The sequence below is a fragment of the Salvelinus sp. IW2-2015 genome, linkage group LG15, assembly GCF_002910315.2.
Source record: "Salvelinus sp. IW2-2015 linkage group LG15, ASM291031v2, whole genome shotgun sequence".
Classification (NCBI taxonomy): Eukaryota; Metazoa; Chordata; class Actinopteri; order Salmoniformes; family Salmonidae; genus Salvelinus; species Salvelinus sp. IW2-2015.
In genome coordinates this window covers 24,272,115-24,290,103 of record NC_036855.1, presented here as the reverse complement: position 1 = coordinate 24,290,103, position 17,989 = coordinate 24,272,115, and the positions used below count along the sequence as shown (strand labels likewise).

Genomic DNA, 17,989 nt, shown 5'->3' with positions numbered 1-17,989 from the left:
CACATCCCTGGGGCCGAACCTGAGCTTGTCCTCCTTAACCACTACTACGAAGAGCTGGACATAAGTGAGCTGCTGAAACACCCTGAAGTTTTACTGTATCTTTATCACATCTCTGGTGTTAATACTTTTCTGTGCTGTTTGTAGGTTCTCACTAGTGAGTTATAATGGTTATAAAATATTTGTCATAGAGATGCAAGCATGTAAAGGGTGGGCCTACTATTGCACAGAAATTGTATGAAAACCCTATTTGTGCAATGATATATCTTGTGAAAGAATAGGGTATAGAGAGTTCTTGTGAGGATATGCGTCTCACCTGTATGACTGCCCTGTTCAGTGCATCGCCCTGTCTGACATGGCCTGCTCTGAGATCAGCGATCTGCTGGAGAAGTTGGGCTTCTACAAGAAGGCTCAGCCTGAGGATGAGGTCCCAGTGGAGTTCTGCTTCTCCCCCGCCAAGAACAGCCCCTTCAAAGGCACCCCCAAGTCCCAGTCCTCCCCCTCAGCCCCCACAGACAACGCTTCCTCAGAGTCCGACGGAGAGGCCAAACACTCTGACCTATAACCCTCACAGCAGTAAAGAGGAGTGTGGACCTGGACAGACAGGGCTACTCTCCCCCAGGTCTGGTCCAAGACCAGTTTGTTTCTGCATCTCATAACAGAAATGTTTTGGATCAGAATGACAAGCAGGTCCTGGATTTGCACTTGGGGGAACAGTCTCTGTAGCATCAGCAAAGGTTTTGAAGGTCACACTAAAATTGCATGTACATTTTTTTCTGCTGTTTGTCCATTTATTTCTGGTGATGTGTTGGTTTACCACAAAGTGTCAAGTATGGGGTCTCTCTGCTGATCTCGTGTGTAAAATGATTTCCTGTACACTGTGGAACTGAATGACGCCTCTAGCTGTAAAATCTCCTGATTGGCTTGGGGCTGATGTAACGTGTCCTGGTGTGTGGGGCTTAGGCACAAGGGGATTAAAGTGAAGGGGATGACAAATAGTTGTAAAAGAAAAATGTTTACAGTAACAGACAATTTAAAGACAAACAATCAACAACAAATATTTTGTGTTAAATTGGTTTTAATTGTTAATTTACATTTAATTGTGGAGTACAAATGAATTTATAAAGCCCTTTTTACATCAGCAGATGTCACAAAGATCTTATACAGAATCCCAGCCTAAAACCCCAAATAGCAAGCAATGCAGATGTAGAAGCACAGTGGCTAGGAAAAACTCCCTTGAAAGGCAGGAACCTCGGAAGAAACCTAGAGAGGAACCAGGCTCTGAGGGGTGGCCAGTACTCTTCTACAAAAACAAGGAATTATAACAATGTGTCCAAGCATGTACAGTGCATTCACATTTTGTTACGTTACACCCTTATTCTAAAATATATKAAATCTACACACAATACCCCATAATGACAAAGCAAAAACAGGTTTATAGAAATTTCTGCAAATTTATTCAGACCCTTTACTCAGTACTTTGTTGAAGCACCTTTGGCAGCGATTACAGCCTTGAGTCTTCTTTGGTATGACGCTACAAGCATAACACACCTGTATTTGGGGAGTTTCTCCCATTCTTCTCTGCAGATCCGCTCAAGCTCGGTCAGGTTGGACGGGGAGAATCGCTGCACAGCTATTTTCAGGTCTCTCCAGAGATGTTTGACTGGGTTCAAGTCTGGGCTCTGGCTGGGCCACTCATTCAGAGACTTGTCCCGAAGCCACTACTGCGTTGTCTTGGCTGTGTGCTTAGGGTTGTTGTCCTGTTGGAAGGTGAACCTTCGCCCTAGTCTGAGGTCCTGAGCGCTCTGGAGCAGGTTTTCATCAAGGATCTCTTTGTACTTTGCTCAGTTCATCTTTCCCTCGATCCTGACATTTCAAGGATGATCAATGGAAACAGGATGCACCTGAGCTCAATTTCGAGTCTCATAGCAAAAGATCTGAATACTTATGTTTCTTCTTTTTATACATTTGCTAAAATTTCTACCAACCTGTTTTCGCTTTGTCATTATGGGGTATTGTGTGTAGATTGCTGAGGATTTGTATTTATTTAATCAATTTTAGAATAAGGCTGTAACATAACAAAATGTGGGAAAAGTGAAGGGGTCTGAATACTTTCTGAATGCACTGCATGTACAGTACAGGATTCACTAGTTTGAGAAAGCTCTCTCTGGTTGCCAAATTGGCAGGAGCGGAATATCGAAAAAGTGTAACTTTCTCAAGTCTCAATTACAGATAACAAAGYAGTTAATTACATCAAAACCAGTTCTAAATCTAACTGAAAAGTATTACAATTCTTGATAAATAAATCATAATATATAATGGAATATATATATWTTTTTTCTTCACTTAAGTTCAGAAAATATACATTGGAAATAAAGTACATTTAGCCTTTATCAGTAATACTCTCCTGTTCATCGGTCATAGAATCAACTGAGCTGAAAGCCAGCCTTCATTGGGCCAAAGGATGTAGAGAAGAGAAGTTGGCCTCGCCAACAAACCTTTCATATTCAATCAAATAATTACATTACCATAAACTTTGTTCTGGCTATAGGTTTGATTCATAGAAAAGAAACACTCATGAAACAAAACTTCAAAGCATATGGTGCTGGCAGTGTGAATGTGATACCATTGTGAAGCTGGCAAAAATAACTAAGCACTTCCAGGTCACGGATTTTGAGTCCTGTCCTGTATACTTTGTATATTAATAATTAGGGAGAAAATTATGGAAAATGTGCACAATTATCAATATATTTTATACATTATCAAACAAATAATTATTTTAATTATTTCTATGATATGTCTTTTTTTTCAGGCGTAAATGGTCAACAATGTTTTTTTGTGTATGTTCTATAATTTATTGGACTGTACAAAATGTTCTGTACATTGTGCCGCAGTAAAAGGGGTGTCCATTCTACTCAAGAGCACTTCTAGTTTCCAAATCCACAGAGTTTACACCCCAGTTATCGCTGCTAATTTTGTGGCCCTTAAAGCCCCCATGCAGTCTTTTTAATTGTATTTTTAAATCATTACTCTGTCTAATAAATCAGTCTGTGTGTTTATTTAAAGAAAATAACTCAAAAACATTTTTTATAATTTATTTCCCTGCGCCTATTTTGGCCATTGGAATGCTCAGTCTGATCGTATGGGCGTTGGGAAACTATTTTCCTTTTTTTTTTTTTAATATTGTTAAACAAAATAAAAAAATGTTATTAGGAAAGAAAATGTCCTAATAAAATGTTACGAGGTTCGACCATTTGTATTATTTTTCTACCATCTTCATTGCTGGACTTTTATTTTGAAGGGAAATCGTTGAGGTCACAGCCTTATTCTTGCTGGCATCTCAAACATGAATGTGACAACCCTATGCTGATTCTTTTGATGACCCAATGTAACAAACTGAGGTAAGGACAGGGAGAAAAGCTGAAATAAAGACATGATAATCTAGAAACAACACCAATGTGTGATTTTACCTGTTTGAGAAGCACTTGGGAACCTACTTTTCAACACGGGTGTTTCTCCACTCTGACCAAAATTATGTAAATATGAGTGGTGTAAATACACAATTAATTATAGTTACACAACTACTTTCATAACATTTCAGTATTAGAAAAAGGCTATTACAACCTAGTCTGGCTTTAACGTCATCTGGTTTTGTAGATTCAGATATGGTTCTTACCCAGCATAGGGCTGTACAAACAGATCCACCAATGTCATAATGCTAACTACTATATAACACAATGACTGAATAACATCCCTCCATACCAGTGCTTATGAATAAACTTAAATAGTAATAATGATAATTATTAACAACAAAATAGGAATAATAAGGACTATTTAAAACAATTCAAGTAGATGTGTTTTAAAAAGCAAGCAGATTTGTTAACACCTTAAACAGAACCAGAGTGGGGACTGAAGGAATATAAAACAGATGCATATTATTTTTCTTCATCATCACCAACAGCTTGAGTAACATCTTACAATTATCACAGAAAAAAAAATGTAGGCATTAAGGTGAGTGAGTACAATAAAATGCATATTTTTCTCATGTTCATTTCATGCAGGGTTTTGTTGGTGCCATAAACCTAGGACTTCCAAAGCATGAATAGAATTGCCTACTGATGGACTACAACTACATTTCAGTATAACGTATCAATTAAAGCTTAAAAAGATTCTCTATAATGAAAACGTTGGAGTTTTCCTTTGGGAAGGTTCGCACAGCCTGAACAAATGTGTGTCCAGAGGAGGGGAATTTCTGTCTGACATGCCACCACTGTCAACAAAGATAATCATCAGAGATAGACACTCCTACACAAACACTCTTCTGTCGTTGGCCATCAGAGATGTGCAAATCAGTAACACCCCTCACTCAGAGTCTGGGCTGCTGTCAGCCTGTTGGGACAGGGGTGGTGTTGAGGGACAGGGCTCAGGAGGACAGGAGGGGTACAGTATAGTGGTGTGATGGGAGAGGACACACTGTGAGCTCAGGGGCAGATCAGAAGTCGGTGGCCTGGAGTTTGGCAAAGGCCTTGGCGAGATTCATCTCGTGCCTGCGCAGGTGGTTGACCAGTGACTGCACGTAGGTGAACACACACTTGGAGTCAGGCTTCCTCCCCATGATCATCATGTCCTCCACCTCCAGTAGGGGCATGCAGTTGGCACATTCCCTAAGGAACGGAGATGGAGAGATGGTGAGATGGAGAAAGGGAAAGGTGGGGAGATGGCGAAAGAGAGAGATGAACAGAGTGATGGTAAGGATAAAATATGACATTCTCTCCACAAACACCGCTCTCACAAAAGCTTTTTTATCCACCCAACCTAACCAGGCAAGAGGGAGACACTACAAAGTATTTGTTCCAAACATATTCTGCCATTTGGTAAACCAAATAATCTATGTGCAATGCATGCATATAACCACATGGAGGCACACTTGACTACTAAATCCTAAAAGTACTGTAGTTGACTGACAAAGACAACAGTATGGCAGTGTGAGCTGCCCAACCAGGAGCGCAGAGCAGGAGGAGAGGGAGAGCTCTGGGAAACAGCTGCAAGGTGGGAGGGAGTCAGAGAGAGCACAGCTACTATACCAGCAGATAGTAACCTAGCCCCTCAAAGACAAACACAAATGTCAACCCTGTAAAACTCTGTATGAAGTTTTTCTTTGTTGTGTTCGATACTAAGGAGATAAGTCTATTTATGTCATTCAGCGATGGCTGATATAAACTGACCGGGCTTTATACACTTCAAGTAGAAAAACATCAGTAATTCTGAAGTCACTAAATGAGGGGAGATGATACACATGCTTCACACAGCACAGGTCTGACATCTCTTTTTCCTCTCCACTTTGTTTCCAATCTCTGTTTCCACTCCAGTGTTGTGTTGCGGCAGCTCCTTTTAAAGTGTGGAGCTGCAGATGGGGTGTGCTGATGGCTGGCCCTCTGCCTGGCTGGAGCCTGGAACCTGGCTCTGACTGCAGTCACACACTCACAGTCCATGTTTGGGCCTCTGGACCCCAGCACTGGCTCACAGGGCGGAGAAAACTGAGCTCTGACCTACACTAAGAGTACGCTTCCTACAACTTCATATGACTTCCTGCAGGATAATGATCTTGATTGTATTAATGGATGGCTCACTCTTCTCCTGTCTGACTTCACCATCATAATATGATGGAACTGGTGGCACTGTTGTTGATCCTGCCCCCCCGACAACACGCACTCCTACACCCACAGTCACACACTGGGAGAATCTCAATTGGATTTGTTCAATTCCTCACGTCCTCTTCTCTGTCCTCTCCTCGCCTCCTTTTGAAAAAGGTCAGTGGTAATCGAGGATAGGAGTCATCGAGGAGAGGAAACGTGGAAACAAATGCTCATGTATGAAATAAGACTCTCCTTCGCAACTAGCTGGTCATCAGGCAAATGTCATGTGTAAAGTGGTAAAAATACATTTAGCTAGTTGTGCTAGACATTTTATGGATAAATGTATAAGTAGCGTATTGTTTCAAATGTGTGTATGTTTTTATTCTCAGAGTAAACAACAGCTGATTCAAGGGTTTGAGGGAAAAACTCTGGTATCCTCCGCTGGATGAGGCAATCTAGGAGATGAGGAAACTCCTCGGTTAACCAATTAATGAATTATCCTACATATGGCAACCACTTATTGGTTTCTGGGTCATGGCGGAGAAGAGGACGGAGGACACGAGTAGAGTATAGACTTTCCCTCAATTGAGAATCTCCCACTCACACCAATCCCACCCCATAAACCCCCAGCACCAGCGTGAGGTTCCTCCGTGGGCCTGTTCCCTCTCTCACCATGAGTGCATTTGGGGTCCTAGGGGTGTGACTCTAGGAGGAGTTTTTGGTTTTAACCAGGCCCTTGGTCACCAGGCCCCTGTAGAACTCCTGCAGGTACGTGTACACACACTTCCAATCTGGCTCACGCATCCGCACCATGTCCTCTACGTCCAACAGCTCGGGACAGTCAGCCAGCTTCCTGCACCCGCACCCCGGAGAGGGAGCAGGGGGAGAGAGGGGGGGTGAGGTAGGGGGAGAGAAAGAGAAGAGGGAGGAAAGCCGAAAATAGAGAAAATACAGATATATGAAAAGTGAACAGGTAGAAGTAAAGTGAGGGAGACAGAAGGAAGGAGGATGAGAGAGTGAGCAGTGAGCAGCCAAATGAGAGGAATAGCCAGGGTGTGGAGAGAGGGAGAGAGAAGACACAAAAACACACCATAACATTACATTCCCTGTGTTGACAAACATATCCATGAGTTGACATGCTTCATGAACAACATGACAAATATGTGCACACACGCAGACACAACAAAATGGCAAATGAAGCGTCAGGCGACGTCCATTTTGCCTTTTTGTTTGTTTTGTTCTATTTTTCTGTGCACTGAGACAAAAGACTTGGGCATGGGGTTATAGAGACATCAACGGTAGAACATTGGCTTTGTTTTGTCCAGTACAAAAACAAGAGACAAGGAAAAAACAAGAAGAATCCTACACTGACATAAAGACATGGACCACAGGGTGAACCTAGAAGAGAAACACACTGGTGGTGCACAGGGTGGTGTGTTTGTGTTGGAGGGGTGTGAGAGAGGGTTCCAGATGAGGCACAGTGGCGGGGGGTGAGGTTGGTAAGGGAGTGACAGTGCAGCACAGTGGCAAAGAGGGGGTTGGGGGTCTAGCTAGGAGGAAAACGTGTTTGACAATCCGGTGTTTACGTCATCATGGTCCTCGTCATGAGCAGCATCATCACAGTGGCTCTAAGGACAGGTGAACACAGCAGACACTGGTGGGTGACAGGACAGAGGTCGGCAGTACATGACCTCATCAAAAGAGGAGATGACAGAGGTGGAGTGAGGAAGAGGAGGAGGAGGAGGAGAGGGACAGATTAAAGGAGAGAGGGAAGGAGAGGGGTCTGGGAGGAAGTTACTCGAGTGCTCTTCCTGTACTGTAGTAACCTGGTGGTTGTTGTTTGGGGAGGGGTCAGTCTCAGGAGTTTCCTGGTTTAGATCAGGGTTGGTGGATGGAGGGTCACATCACACAGCGGTTACTGAGGAGAACGTCTCTGAGAGGAGAGAGTGGATGGAGAGTGGAGGTTTAAAGGTACAGGAGATAGTAGTAGTAGTAGTAGTAGTGGTAACAGATCCAGGAGCTGACTGTACAGACATGAGAGAGACGAGGGATAAAACAAAAGAGCACTGGGCCCAGGCCCACCCCAACCCTCTTACTGTAGGGCCTCTGGAAACAGTGAGTTGAGTCCAATAGCTGAATCCAAAGGCTGTATCCTGTGGATTCACATTCTTTTCCTTCCTCAGGCAGGCATTCTTACTGTACATGAATGGGTAGTTAGGTGGTTAGGTGATGGTGAGAACCCAGAGGTCCTGTCCTGCTGAGCCTGAGGAATCCATAGACTGGCAGCTCAGTGTTGATTTTACAGAGGTCAAACAAACATACCCAATAGAGGGATCATATCTGTTCAGAGAAAGAGGAGTGTGGGGGTCTGGGGCAGAGAAAGAGGAGTGTGGGGGTCTGGGGCAGAGAAAGAGGAGTGTGGGGGTCTGGGGCAGAGAAAGAGGAGTGTGGGGGTCTGGGGCAGAGAAAGGCGAGGGAAGTTCTGGTTCTCAAGATGTTTGATGGATTTTGAGTTCAATTGGGGGGGGGGGGGGTTTAGCTAGACAGCTACAGTGGATCTAATTTCCCATGTACAGAACCTTGGGGTGGTCAGACGATTGATGGTCTTTGGGACGGAGGATGGTTCACTCAGACCCTGGTCCATTCTGCTGTAAATGGCCATGGAACAACTCCAAGAGTGAAGCTTCCATTTAACCCAGGGCTGAAGTTCTGKCTGCATGTCATACTTCATCACATTCAGTACGTCTATGAGCGCACGCATGATGTACAGTTTACAAGTGTATGTGTGTACTCACTCTGCAGTGCTGAAGGCCACCTCAAAGTTGTGTCTGCGGTTGGCAGCGGTGAGAGAGGAGTAGTCAAAGGCCTCTGGGAAGAAGTTATGGACCAGGGCACAGAACGCCATGCCATCACTCCAACTGGACGAGAAGTTCTGGATGTCCACATTCTGCAGGAGGAAAGAAGAAGAAGAGGAGAGGAATACTATATTCAATCACAAAGCATTAACCAATACTTCCAAATGTCATTAGTCACCTCATAGACTAGACTCAAGTGTATGTGAGAGAACACAGCATTGCTGACAGAGAAGACATGGTGGCAGGTTTTGATTGCAGTAGAGGGGTTATATAAAGGCCTAAGCCTCATAGCAGGATGAACTAGTGTGAAGTGTGAATGCCTCAGATCTTTAAGGAGACTGGACACTCAGCATAGTGCCATGGTGGGTTGACTCACCTCGTATGAGCGTGTCTTGGCGCGGCACCAGTCCAGCAGCATCTGCTTGATGGAGTTGGCATTGGGCACCACACAGCTAGCGGAGCGCTGGACCATGTTCACCTTGGCAACCGCTTTATTCCCTGGACTGAAGAAGGGGGATTGGTTTATGTTAGTATAGACCTGTTTAAACTCTTCTCATTCTTTGCTATTCTCAGTTCTTTCTATCCTTACCCTCCGCTCTCCTTCTCCAACTTCTCGATCATGGCTTTGCGGGACTGTGCGGCGGACGTCTTGGGCAGACTCTGGGCTCTCATCAGCTCCTTACGCTTCTCTGCCTGCCGGCGCTCCGCAGCACGGGACGCCGAGTCATCCTCACGGTCAAACACACTGATGGAGGAAGATAGAGAAGGGGTAAATGACAGTTCAACACAATGTCCGTTAATCCTATAGGGGTTGCAGAGGAGGAGGGTTTAGGCACAGAATTCAATACAGCACAGTATTATATGGGTTCAGTTCTCACCTGCCCACTTTCCTGGCGGAGCTGGAAGAGGTAGACGAGTAGCTGTAGGACTTCGACTGAACTGTCCCCACTAGAGAACACAGGGAGGTGGTGGTGGTGAGATCACACAACACAATATATGGATGAGAACAGATAGCAATCAAATGATGATGATGATTTAAATGAGGAGGAAGATGCATTGATGACTCACTGTCTGTTTTCTTCACATAACTGGCCTCCATGATGGTGCTGTGAGCTGTCCTGCTGCCATCCCCTAGACACACAAACACACACATTAGAACCATTTCAACTGACCTGGGAAGATCATGCAGGAGCTAGTGTACTGCCCAAATGTATCAGCCATGTTGTCAGCCTAAGACATGGTGTATGATTGGCCTACCAGACTGGGCGAAGTGGTTTGTCTTGGTGACTTGGCTGAGGGTGGAGCCATCAGCTGACTTCTCCACCTTCCTCATCACGACCTCTTCAGCTCCTCCTCCTCCCGTACGACCCTTCTGAGCGCGCTCTTCTCTCTGCTGCCGAAGCTCCACAAGACGAACCTCTCTCTCCTTTTCTCTCTGGTCTGAGATAGAGGAGAGGAGGGATGGCAGGAGGAAAAGGTCAGTGGAAAAAGAGGGAGAAGAGGCACTCAACAAGTTGACAGCATCTCATCTGCTACAAAGCCAAACTAAACATGGGTTGAATGTTTGCGGCGGTACATTTCAAGATTCTTTCCAAAGCACCATCAAATGCCTTGGAACACAAACAGCCACCCACAGGTGAAAGACAAACAGAAGCAACCCCAGGCTGTGCTGTGGTGGGGCATGTGCTGAACAAACATCAAAGAGTGCAAACAGAGACCCTGAACGTCACGTCAGACCAGTGAGACACTGGCATAGAAAGGCTACTGAACACTGTCCAACACTACTGWTACCCGATGCCTGGGAGCTCTAGCAGTCTTACCTGTCCATATACCTTCCTAATCCCCAGAGACACAGTTAAGCGCTCATTATAATGGAACTAAATACCTCCGGTCTCTCACTTACTGTTTCAACAGATTGGCTAGGGTTAAGGGTAATACAGGGATTAACTGGGTGGCTAGCTACGTCTGATACAGAGTTCCGAGTCCTGTCTGGAGTCTCAACAAACAGTCAGCACTTTGCACCCAGCCATCCATATGTGGAACAACATGAGGTGTGTTTGCCCTGAGACAGTCAGTGAATCATAAAGTCCCGCATCATCCTGATAGATCACATATGGCACTGTGGTGAGTGCTGGGTAGTCACTCCAACATCTACAGAAAACATGAAGACTCATGCGTTCCCTCATCGTCCACCATACAGGTTCCGCATGTTCATGGTTGCTGCTGGTCAGTTCATGATCAATGTGTATCATTGAGAAAACTCAAGTGACAAGCTCGAAACAGCACTGGTGGGACAGTATGGTTGACAATGAGGGGATACAGCCAAGTGGGACATTGATAAATGACTAACACGGATGCATATACTGTATTAACATAGTCCGCAAACACACAGGATGTTCCTACCTATTTCCTCCTGTGTACATCCCAGTACGGCCTCTGAGAGCAGGATGGGAGAACGTGAAAATAAGATCCGAAAATAAGGATGGAAAATGGCGAGAGATGAGGCAGGTACATAATGCAGACTAGATTTGATGAAGGTCAAACTACCAGCAGAAAGACCCAGCAGTTAATATCATAATTAAAATAAGACAACGATGGAGAAAAGACAACAGCTACAAATATGAAACCAGAGGGGGAAAATAACACAGAGATGGATAAGGAAGAAAAAAATGGAGGTAAATAAAGAAATGAGGTTGAGGTATAGAGTGGTCAAGTAAGTACAGAGAGTGAAAAATGGAAAGGTGTTAGAGGTTGGAGAGAGGGAAGGGACACGAGGTTGGTTAGTCTGGCTGTGGTCTCTCACCTCTCTTCCTCTTACGCAGATCTCTCATGGCTTGTCGGATCATCTTCCTCTCCTCAAAGTCCCTGGACTCATCCAGCTGTCGGAAAGAACAGGACAGACGGAAGGAATGAGAGGGGTCGGTCTTCAGACAAACTCAGTCATATAGCTCCAAATACACACAGAGTGTAGTGTACACACACAGACCCACAGACACACACTGAAATGTAAAGGTATGACTTTCCCAAATATAAGTTCTCTCAGCAGATCAGATTAAACTCTTCACTAATACACAAAAACAACAACACCACATTGCAACACATTTACGTTTGAGGATTTGAGGACTGTAAGCATGTGTGATATGGGGGAGGGGGAGGTACCATTTTATCCAGGAGCTCCTCGTCGTCGATGGCGGCCAGCTGTTCTGCAGTCAGTTTTCCGGAGCGTTCTTCGACTTTGGCCCGAGCTGCAGAAGAGCCGTTGGGTACAGTAGCCGGGGCCTGACAGCATGCCACCTGCACCGAGGGCTCCACTGCAAACACTGGCTCTGAGGCCATCACAGGCTCTGTCTCCATCTACACCGACAGATAGAGAGAGAGGGCGAGGGAATGATGGGTTATTTTCAGGTTATACAGCTTTTTAAATCAGGATTGGTATCCATTTTAGACTGTGAGTGTTAATAATGTTTTATCCTCAGCTGAGGGTCAATGTTAGTGGCAGCACAGACATAAACAGATACAAAAGGTGGTCGATCATACTCAAAGACCATTCTCCAGCTGGTGAGAAACCATGGGACCAGGACACACAAGGCCAGGGGAGGGACAGAAAAGGGAGGCTTCTGATCCGTCAACCCCTACAGCTGTGTTTACAGAAAAGACACAGAGGCTTGCTGACATTTAGGATGGAATGAGCACTGGAGGATTTCAGGAAAACTTCCTGGAACTTTTGGAGGTGGGAGGGGGAGCATGTACACCAGGGATCAACTAGACTCAGCCGCGGGATGATTTGTTCTTGAGTGGATGGTCGGGGAGCCGGAAMATAATTATAAATAAGTTGTAGGCTGCAAATTGACCGCAAGAAGGCCAAACAGATAATATTTGACTAAAACATAACCATTTCAAACCTTGTTTACATTTGTATTTGATCACGTGTCTATGCGTGGTAATACTTCGGAACAGATTTCCAAAATTAAATCACTTGAAGTTGATTTCCTGGTGTTTTATACTTGCAACAATGAAAAAGAAGGACATTTGAGGACTTGTGAGGCATCTGTTTCTCAAACCAGACACTCTAATGTACTTGTCCTCTTGCTCAGTTGTGCACCGGTGCCTCCCACTCTTTCTATTCTGGTTAAAGCCAGTTTGCGCTGTTCTGTGAAGGGAGTAGTACACAGCGTTGTACGASATCTTCAGTTTCTTGGCAATTTCTTGCATGGAATAGCCTTCAYTTCTCAGAACAAGAATAGACTGAAGAGTTTCAGAAGAAAGTTATTTGTTTCCCGTCATTTTGAGCATGTAATCGAACCCACAAAAGCTGACGCTCCAGATACTCAACTAGTCTAAAGGCCAGTTTTATTGCCTCTTTAAATCAGAACAACAGTTTTCAGCTGTGCTAACATAATTGCAAAAGGGTTTTCWAATGATCAATTAGCCTTATAAAATGATAAACTTGGATTAGCTAACACAACATACCATTGGAACACAGGAGTGATGGTTGCTGATAATGGGCCTCTGTACGACTATGTAGATATTCCATTAAAAATCAGCCATTTCCAGCAACAATAGTCATTTACAACATTAACAATGTCTACCCTGTATTTCTGATCAATTTTATGTTATTTTAATTGACAAAAAAATTGCATTTCTTTCAAAAACAAGGACATTTCTAAGTGACCCCAAACTTTTGAACGGTAGTACACACACACATTTTGTTACATTACAGACTTAATCTAAAATAAAAATAAAAATTTAAAATCCTCAGCAATCTACCCACAATACCCCATAATGACAAAGCGAAAACAGGTTTTTAGATTTTTTTGAAAATGTATTAAAAAAAAAAACAGAAAAAAAAGTTCAGACCCTTTGCTATGAGACTTGAAATTGAGCTCAGATGCATCCTGTTTCCATTGATCATCCTTGAGATGCTCCTACAACTTCATTGGAGTCCACCTGTGGAAAATTCTATTCATTGGACATGATTTGGAAAGGCACACACCTGTCTATATAAGGTCCCACAGTTGACAGTGCAAGTCAGAGCAAAAACCAAGCCATGAGGTCGAAGGAGTTCTCTGTAGAGCTCAGAAACAGGATTGTGGCGAGGCACAGATCTGGGGAAGGGTACYAAAACATTTCCGCAGTATTGAATGTCCCCTATCGTCTAGAATCGGCTTTCTATTTCACAACAAAGCCTCCTTCACTCACGCCGCCAAACATACCCTCGTAAAACTGACTATCCTGCCGATCCTCAACTTTGGCGATGTCATCTACAAAATAGCTTCCAATACTCTACTCAGCAAACTGGATGCWGTCTATCACAGTGCCATCCGTTTTGTTACCAAATCACCTTATACCACCCACCACTGCGACCTGTATGCTCTAGTCGGCTGGCCCTCGCTACATATTCGTCGCCAGACCCACTGGCTCCAGGTCATCTATAAGTCTATGCTAGGTAAAGCTCCGCCTTATCTCAGTTCACTGGTCACAATAACAACACCCACCCGTAGCACACGTTCCAGCAGGTATATCTCACTAATCCTCCCCAAAGCCAATACCTCATTTGGCCGTCTTTCCTTCCAGTTCTCTGCTGCCAGTGACTGGAACGAATTGCAAAAATCGCTGAAGCTGGAGACTTTTATTTCCCTCACCAACTTTAAACATCAGCTATCTGAGCAGCTAACCGATCGATAGCTGCAGCTGTACATAGTCCATCTGTAAATAGCCCACCCAATCTACCTACCTCATCCCCATACTGTTTTTATTTACTTTTCTGCTCTTTTGCACACCAGTATCTCTACTTGCACATCACCATCTGCTCATTTATCACTCCAGTGTTAATCTGCTAAATTGTAATTCTTCACTACTATGGCCTATTTATTGCCTACCTCCTCGTGCCTTTTGCACACACTGTATATATACATAATTTTTTTCTACTGTGTCATTGACTTGTTTATTGTGTTATTGGCTTGTTTATTGTTTATTCCATGTGTAACTCTGTGTTGTTGTCTGTGTCACACTGCTTTGCTTTATCTTGGCCAGGTCGCAGTTGTAAATGAGAACTTGTTCTCAACTAGCCGACCTGGTTAAATAAAGGTGAAATAAAAAAATAAAGAAGGTCCCCCAGAACACAGAGGCCTCCATCATTCTTTAATAGAAGAAGTTAGGAACCACCAAGACTCTTCCTAGAGCTGGCCGCCCGGCCAAACTGAGCAATCGGGGGAAGAAGGGCCTTGGTCAGGGAGGTGAACAAGAACCCGATGGTCACCATCTGTGGAGATGGGAGAACCTTTCAGAAGAACAACCATCTCTGCAGCACTCCACCAATCAGGCCTTTATGGTAAAGTGGCCAGACAGAAGCAACTTCTCCGTAAAACGCATGACAGCCCGCTTGGAGTTTACCAAAAGACACCTAAAGACTCTCAGACCATGAGAAATAAGATTATCTGGTCTGATGAAACCAAGATTGAAGTCTTTGGCTACCCCCCTCTGGAACGCTGCTCTGTTATTATCTATGCATAGTCACTTTAATAACCCTACCTACTGTACATGTACATATTACCACAAATATCTCGACACCAGTGCCCCTGCATATTGACATTGACTCTGTAACGGTACCCCCTGTATATAGCCCCGCTATTGTTATTTACTGCTAATCTTTACTATTATTATTTGTTATTCTTATCTCTTACTTTTTKAATTWAAAAAAAATATTYTTTAGGTATTTTCTTAAAACTGCATTGTTGGTTAAGGGCTTGTAAGTAAACATTTCACTGTTGTATTCGACGCATGACAAATAACATTTGATTTGATTGCCAAGCGCCACGTCTGGAGGAAAGCTGGCACCATCCCTATGGTGAAGCATGGTGGTGGCAGCATCATGCTGTGGGGATGTTTTTCAGCGGCAGGGACTGGGAGACYAGTCAGGATCGAGGGAAATATGAACGGAGCAAGTACAGAGAGATCCTTGATGAAAACCTGCTCCAGAGCGCTCAGGACCTAAGACTGGGTTGAAGGTTCACCTTCCAACAGGACAACAACCCTAAGCACACAGCCAAGACAATGCAAGAGTGGCTTCAGGACAAGTCTCTGAATGCCTTTGAGTGGCCCAGCCAGAGCCTGGACATGAAACCGACCGAACATCTCTGGAGAGACCTGAAAATCGTTGTGCGGCAACACTCTGGAGGGTGTGTTGACAGAGCTTGAGAGGATCTGCAGAGAAGAATGGGAGAAACTCCCCAAATACAGGTGTGATAAGCTTGTAGCGTCATACCCAAGAAGACTCAAGGCTATAATAGCTGCCAAAGGTGCTTCAACAAAGTACTGAGTAAAGGGTCTGAATACTTATGCAAATATGATATTTCACTATTCATTTTATTTWTTTATTAGCAAAAATAATAACCTGTTTTTGCTTTGTCATTATGGGCTATTGTGTATAGATTGATGAGGGGAAAAACATTTTAATCCATTTTAAAATAAGGCTGTAACCTAACAAAATTTKGAAAAATTCAAGGGGTCTGAATACTTTCCGAAGGCACTGTATATATATTTTTTTGTTGCTCAAATTCAGCCTGCGGGCCACCAGTTGGGGAAACTTGATGTACACCTTCGCACCCCTCATGATTCCCCAGGCCCTCCAGCTCCTCGGTCTTCCTGCCTTGCCACAGAGCGTGAGGATTATTATTGGGCAGAGAGATACAGCGGTTCGACGTCCCTGCCAAGCAACAGTTAGCTCCCCCATCATTGGCCCTCTCAGTCTGTCTAAGCAGTATGATGAGGAACAGAGGGCTCATGTCATGTGACAGGAGTAAAGCACTACTTTGGCTATGGGCCTGTAGAGGTGCAATAATGTAAACTGTGTAGGATTGAAGCCAGCTTTACTCCTATAGTAGTATACACACTACAGTACTGTAAAAGCACAAGCACATTGTCCAGGAGCAGATGGTGCACCTCAGTCAGTGCTGTTACAGACAGGAGAGATGTAGGCTTTTTGTGTGCTCCCACTGCTGACAGACGAAGAAAGGAAATGAGACATGGACATAAACACAGCACAGTCTTCCATTAAGATACAACTGGCTTTGTAACCATTTCTTTTAAGAGGCCATGAAGCCTATAGATAACACCTCTTAAATAGATTTTCATATGGTGTCACGTGCCTTTTGCAGACTATAGAGGCTGGGCTGGTCTGCTAGACTTTAATGCTTTTGTTGTAGATGTCCACGTCCAAAGCGCAACCACGACAGGACATCTAAGACTCCCCTCGATCATCGCCTGCCCGCCTAGCGCGCTGGGTGCGCCCCCCCCCCCCCCCTCTCCTCCCAGAGAGACCAGCCAGGGAGAGGGTGCCCACCCAGCCCAGCGCAGACAGAGCTGTGTGATCCAGGGTGGCCTCTGGTTCTGGAGGTCTGGACTGAGACTCAGGGGTCGACCCATGGGACAGGTCAGAGTGAGGCCACTTGACCGCAGTGGAATGTTATTGGACACAGCCCTGCAACAAAACACCAAAACAAACAGGGCCTCACTGGAACAGATGCTTGGACATGTGTGGGCATTGTGGGGTTAGGGGTAGGGAGAGGACAGATCCACTTTAAATGGCTTTTATATAATTAATTAGTGATTAGGGTACCAGTTTATAGTACCCTAGGGCGAGAGATGGGGTTATTTTCTTCTGTGAGAGTGGACATAGGTTAAGAGTGGCTGGTGTGCCTAACACTATGGCCATGTTTAACGTGTCCGTAACCCTTTAGCACTGGGTATATAAGAGCTGGGAAAACAGAACCGCATCTCTAATTCATTGATGATTGGAAAGAGACAGGCTTTCTTATCTTCTTCATGGGCATGAGAGTGGACATTGTGCTAAGGGTGTCCGGTTGAGTCTAACACACGCCATTGAAGAGTGTCCGTACACTCTAGACCTACAGGACTCGGTCATGTAAGAGGTGTTGAAGCAGAAGCGGATCTATATAGTACGGCATTGTGAAGCGTAGGGGTCGGGTAAGATCAGCTTCCAGTCTGTGACATGACTGAACTAAAGGAGAACAGCTTCCCTCTGGGTGGGAGAGTCCTGACGGACAGGACCAGCTGGTCTGGGAGCATTACTGGGCTAAGGACCCTGTCCAGCTGAATAATACCACATCAATTCCCTTCAATATCCCTCAAAATGTCATCAACATACAACAATAAACATACACTATAGAGCCAGGATGCTCTGTCACTCAGAGCAGCTCAGAATACATTACATTATTAGGAATAACATACTTGGCAAACCTTCACACACACCAATCTACAGAAACATACAGTCTGATTTCCCAACCAACAGAGCAGAGAGGTCAACAGGTTTCAGAGCCTATCTGTGTCAGTGTTAGCGGTACCGGTGTTCAAATCAAAATCAAATCAAATTTTATTTGTCACATACACATGGTTAGCCGATGTTAATGTAAGTGTCGTGAAATGCTTGTGCTTCTAGTTCCGACCATGCAGTAATATCTAACAAGTAATCCAACAATTTCA

At 44.4% G+C, this 17,989-nt stretch overlaps 1 protein-coding gene across 1 annotated transcript in view; it reads right to left on the bottom strand.

The window, feature by feature from the left end:
• Positions 1–1,057: 1,057 nt before the first annotated feature.
• The window catches only part of LOC111974013 (smoothelin), an 87,200-nt gene continuing 70,268 nt past the window's right edge, over positions 1,058–17,989 (bottom strand). The window contains 10 exon segments of the mRNA XM_070447043.1: positions 1,058–4,661; positions 8,429–8,580; positions 8,865–8,991; positions 9,078–9,233; positions 9,367–9,436; positions 9,557–9,619; positions 9,746–9,928; positions 10,892–10,924; positions 11,292–11,367; positions 11,648–11,842. Of these exon segments, the coding sequence (XP_070303144.1) occupies positions 4,490–4,661; positions 8,429–8,580; positions 8,865–8,991; positions 9,078–9,233; positions 9,367–9,436; positions 9,557–9,619; positions 9,746–9,928; positions 10,892–10,924; positions 11,292–11,367; positions 11,648–11,842 (1,227 nt within the window). The 3' untranslated portion in view covers positions 1,058–4,489.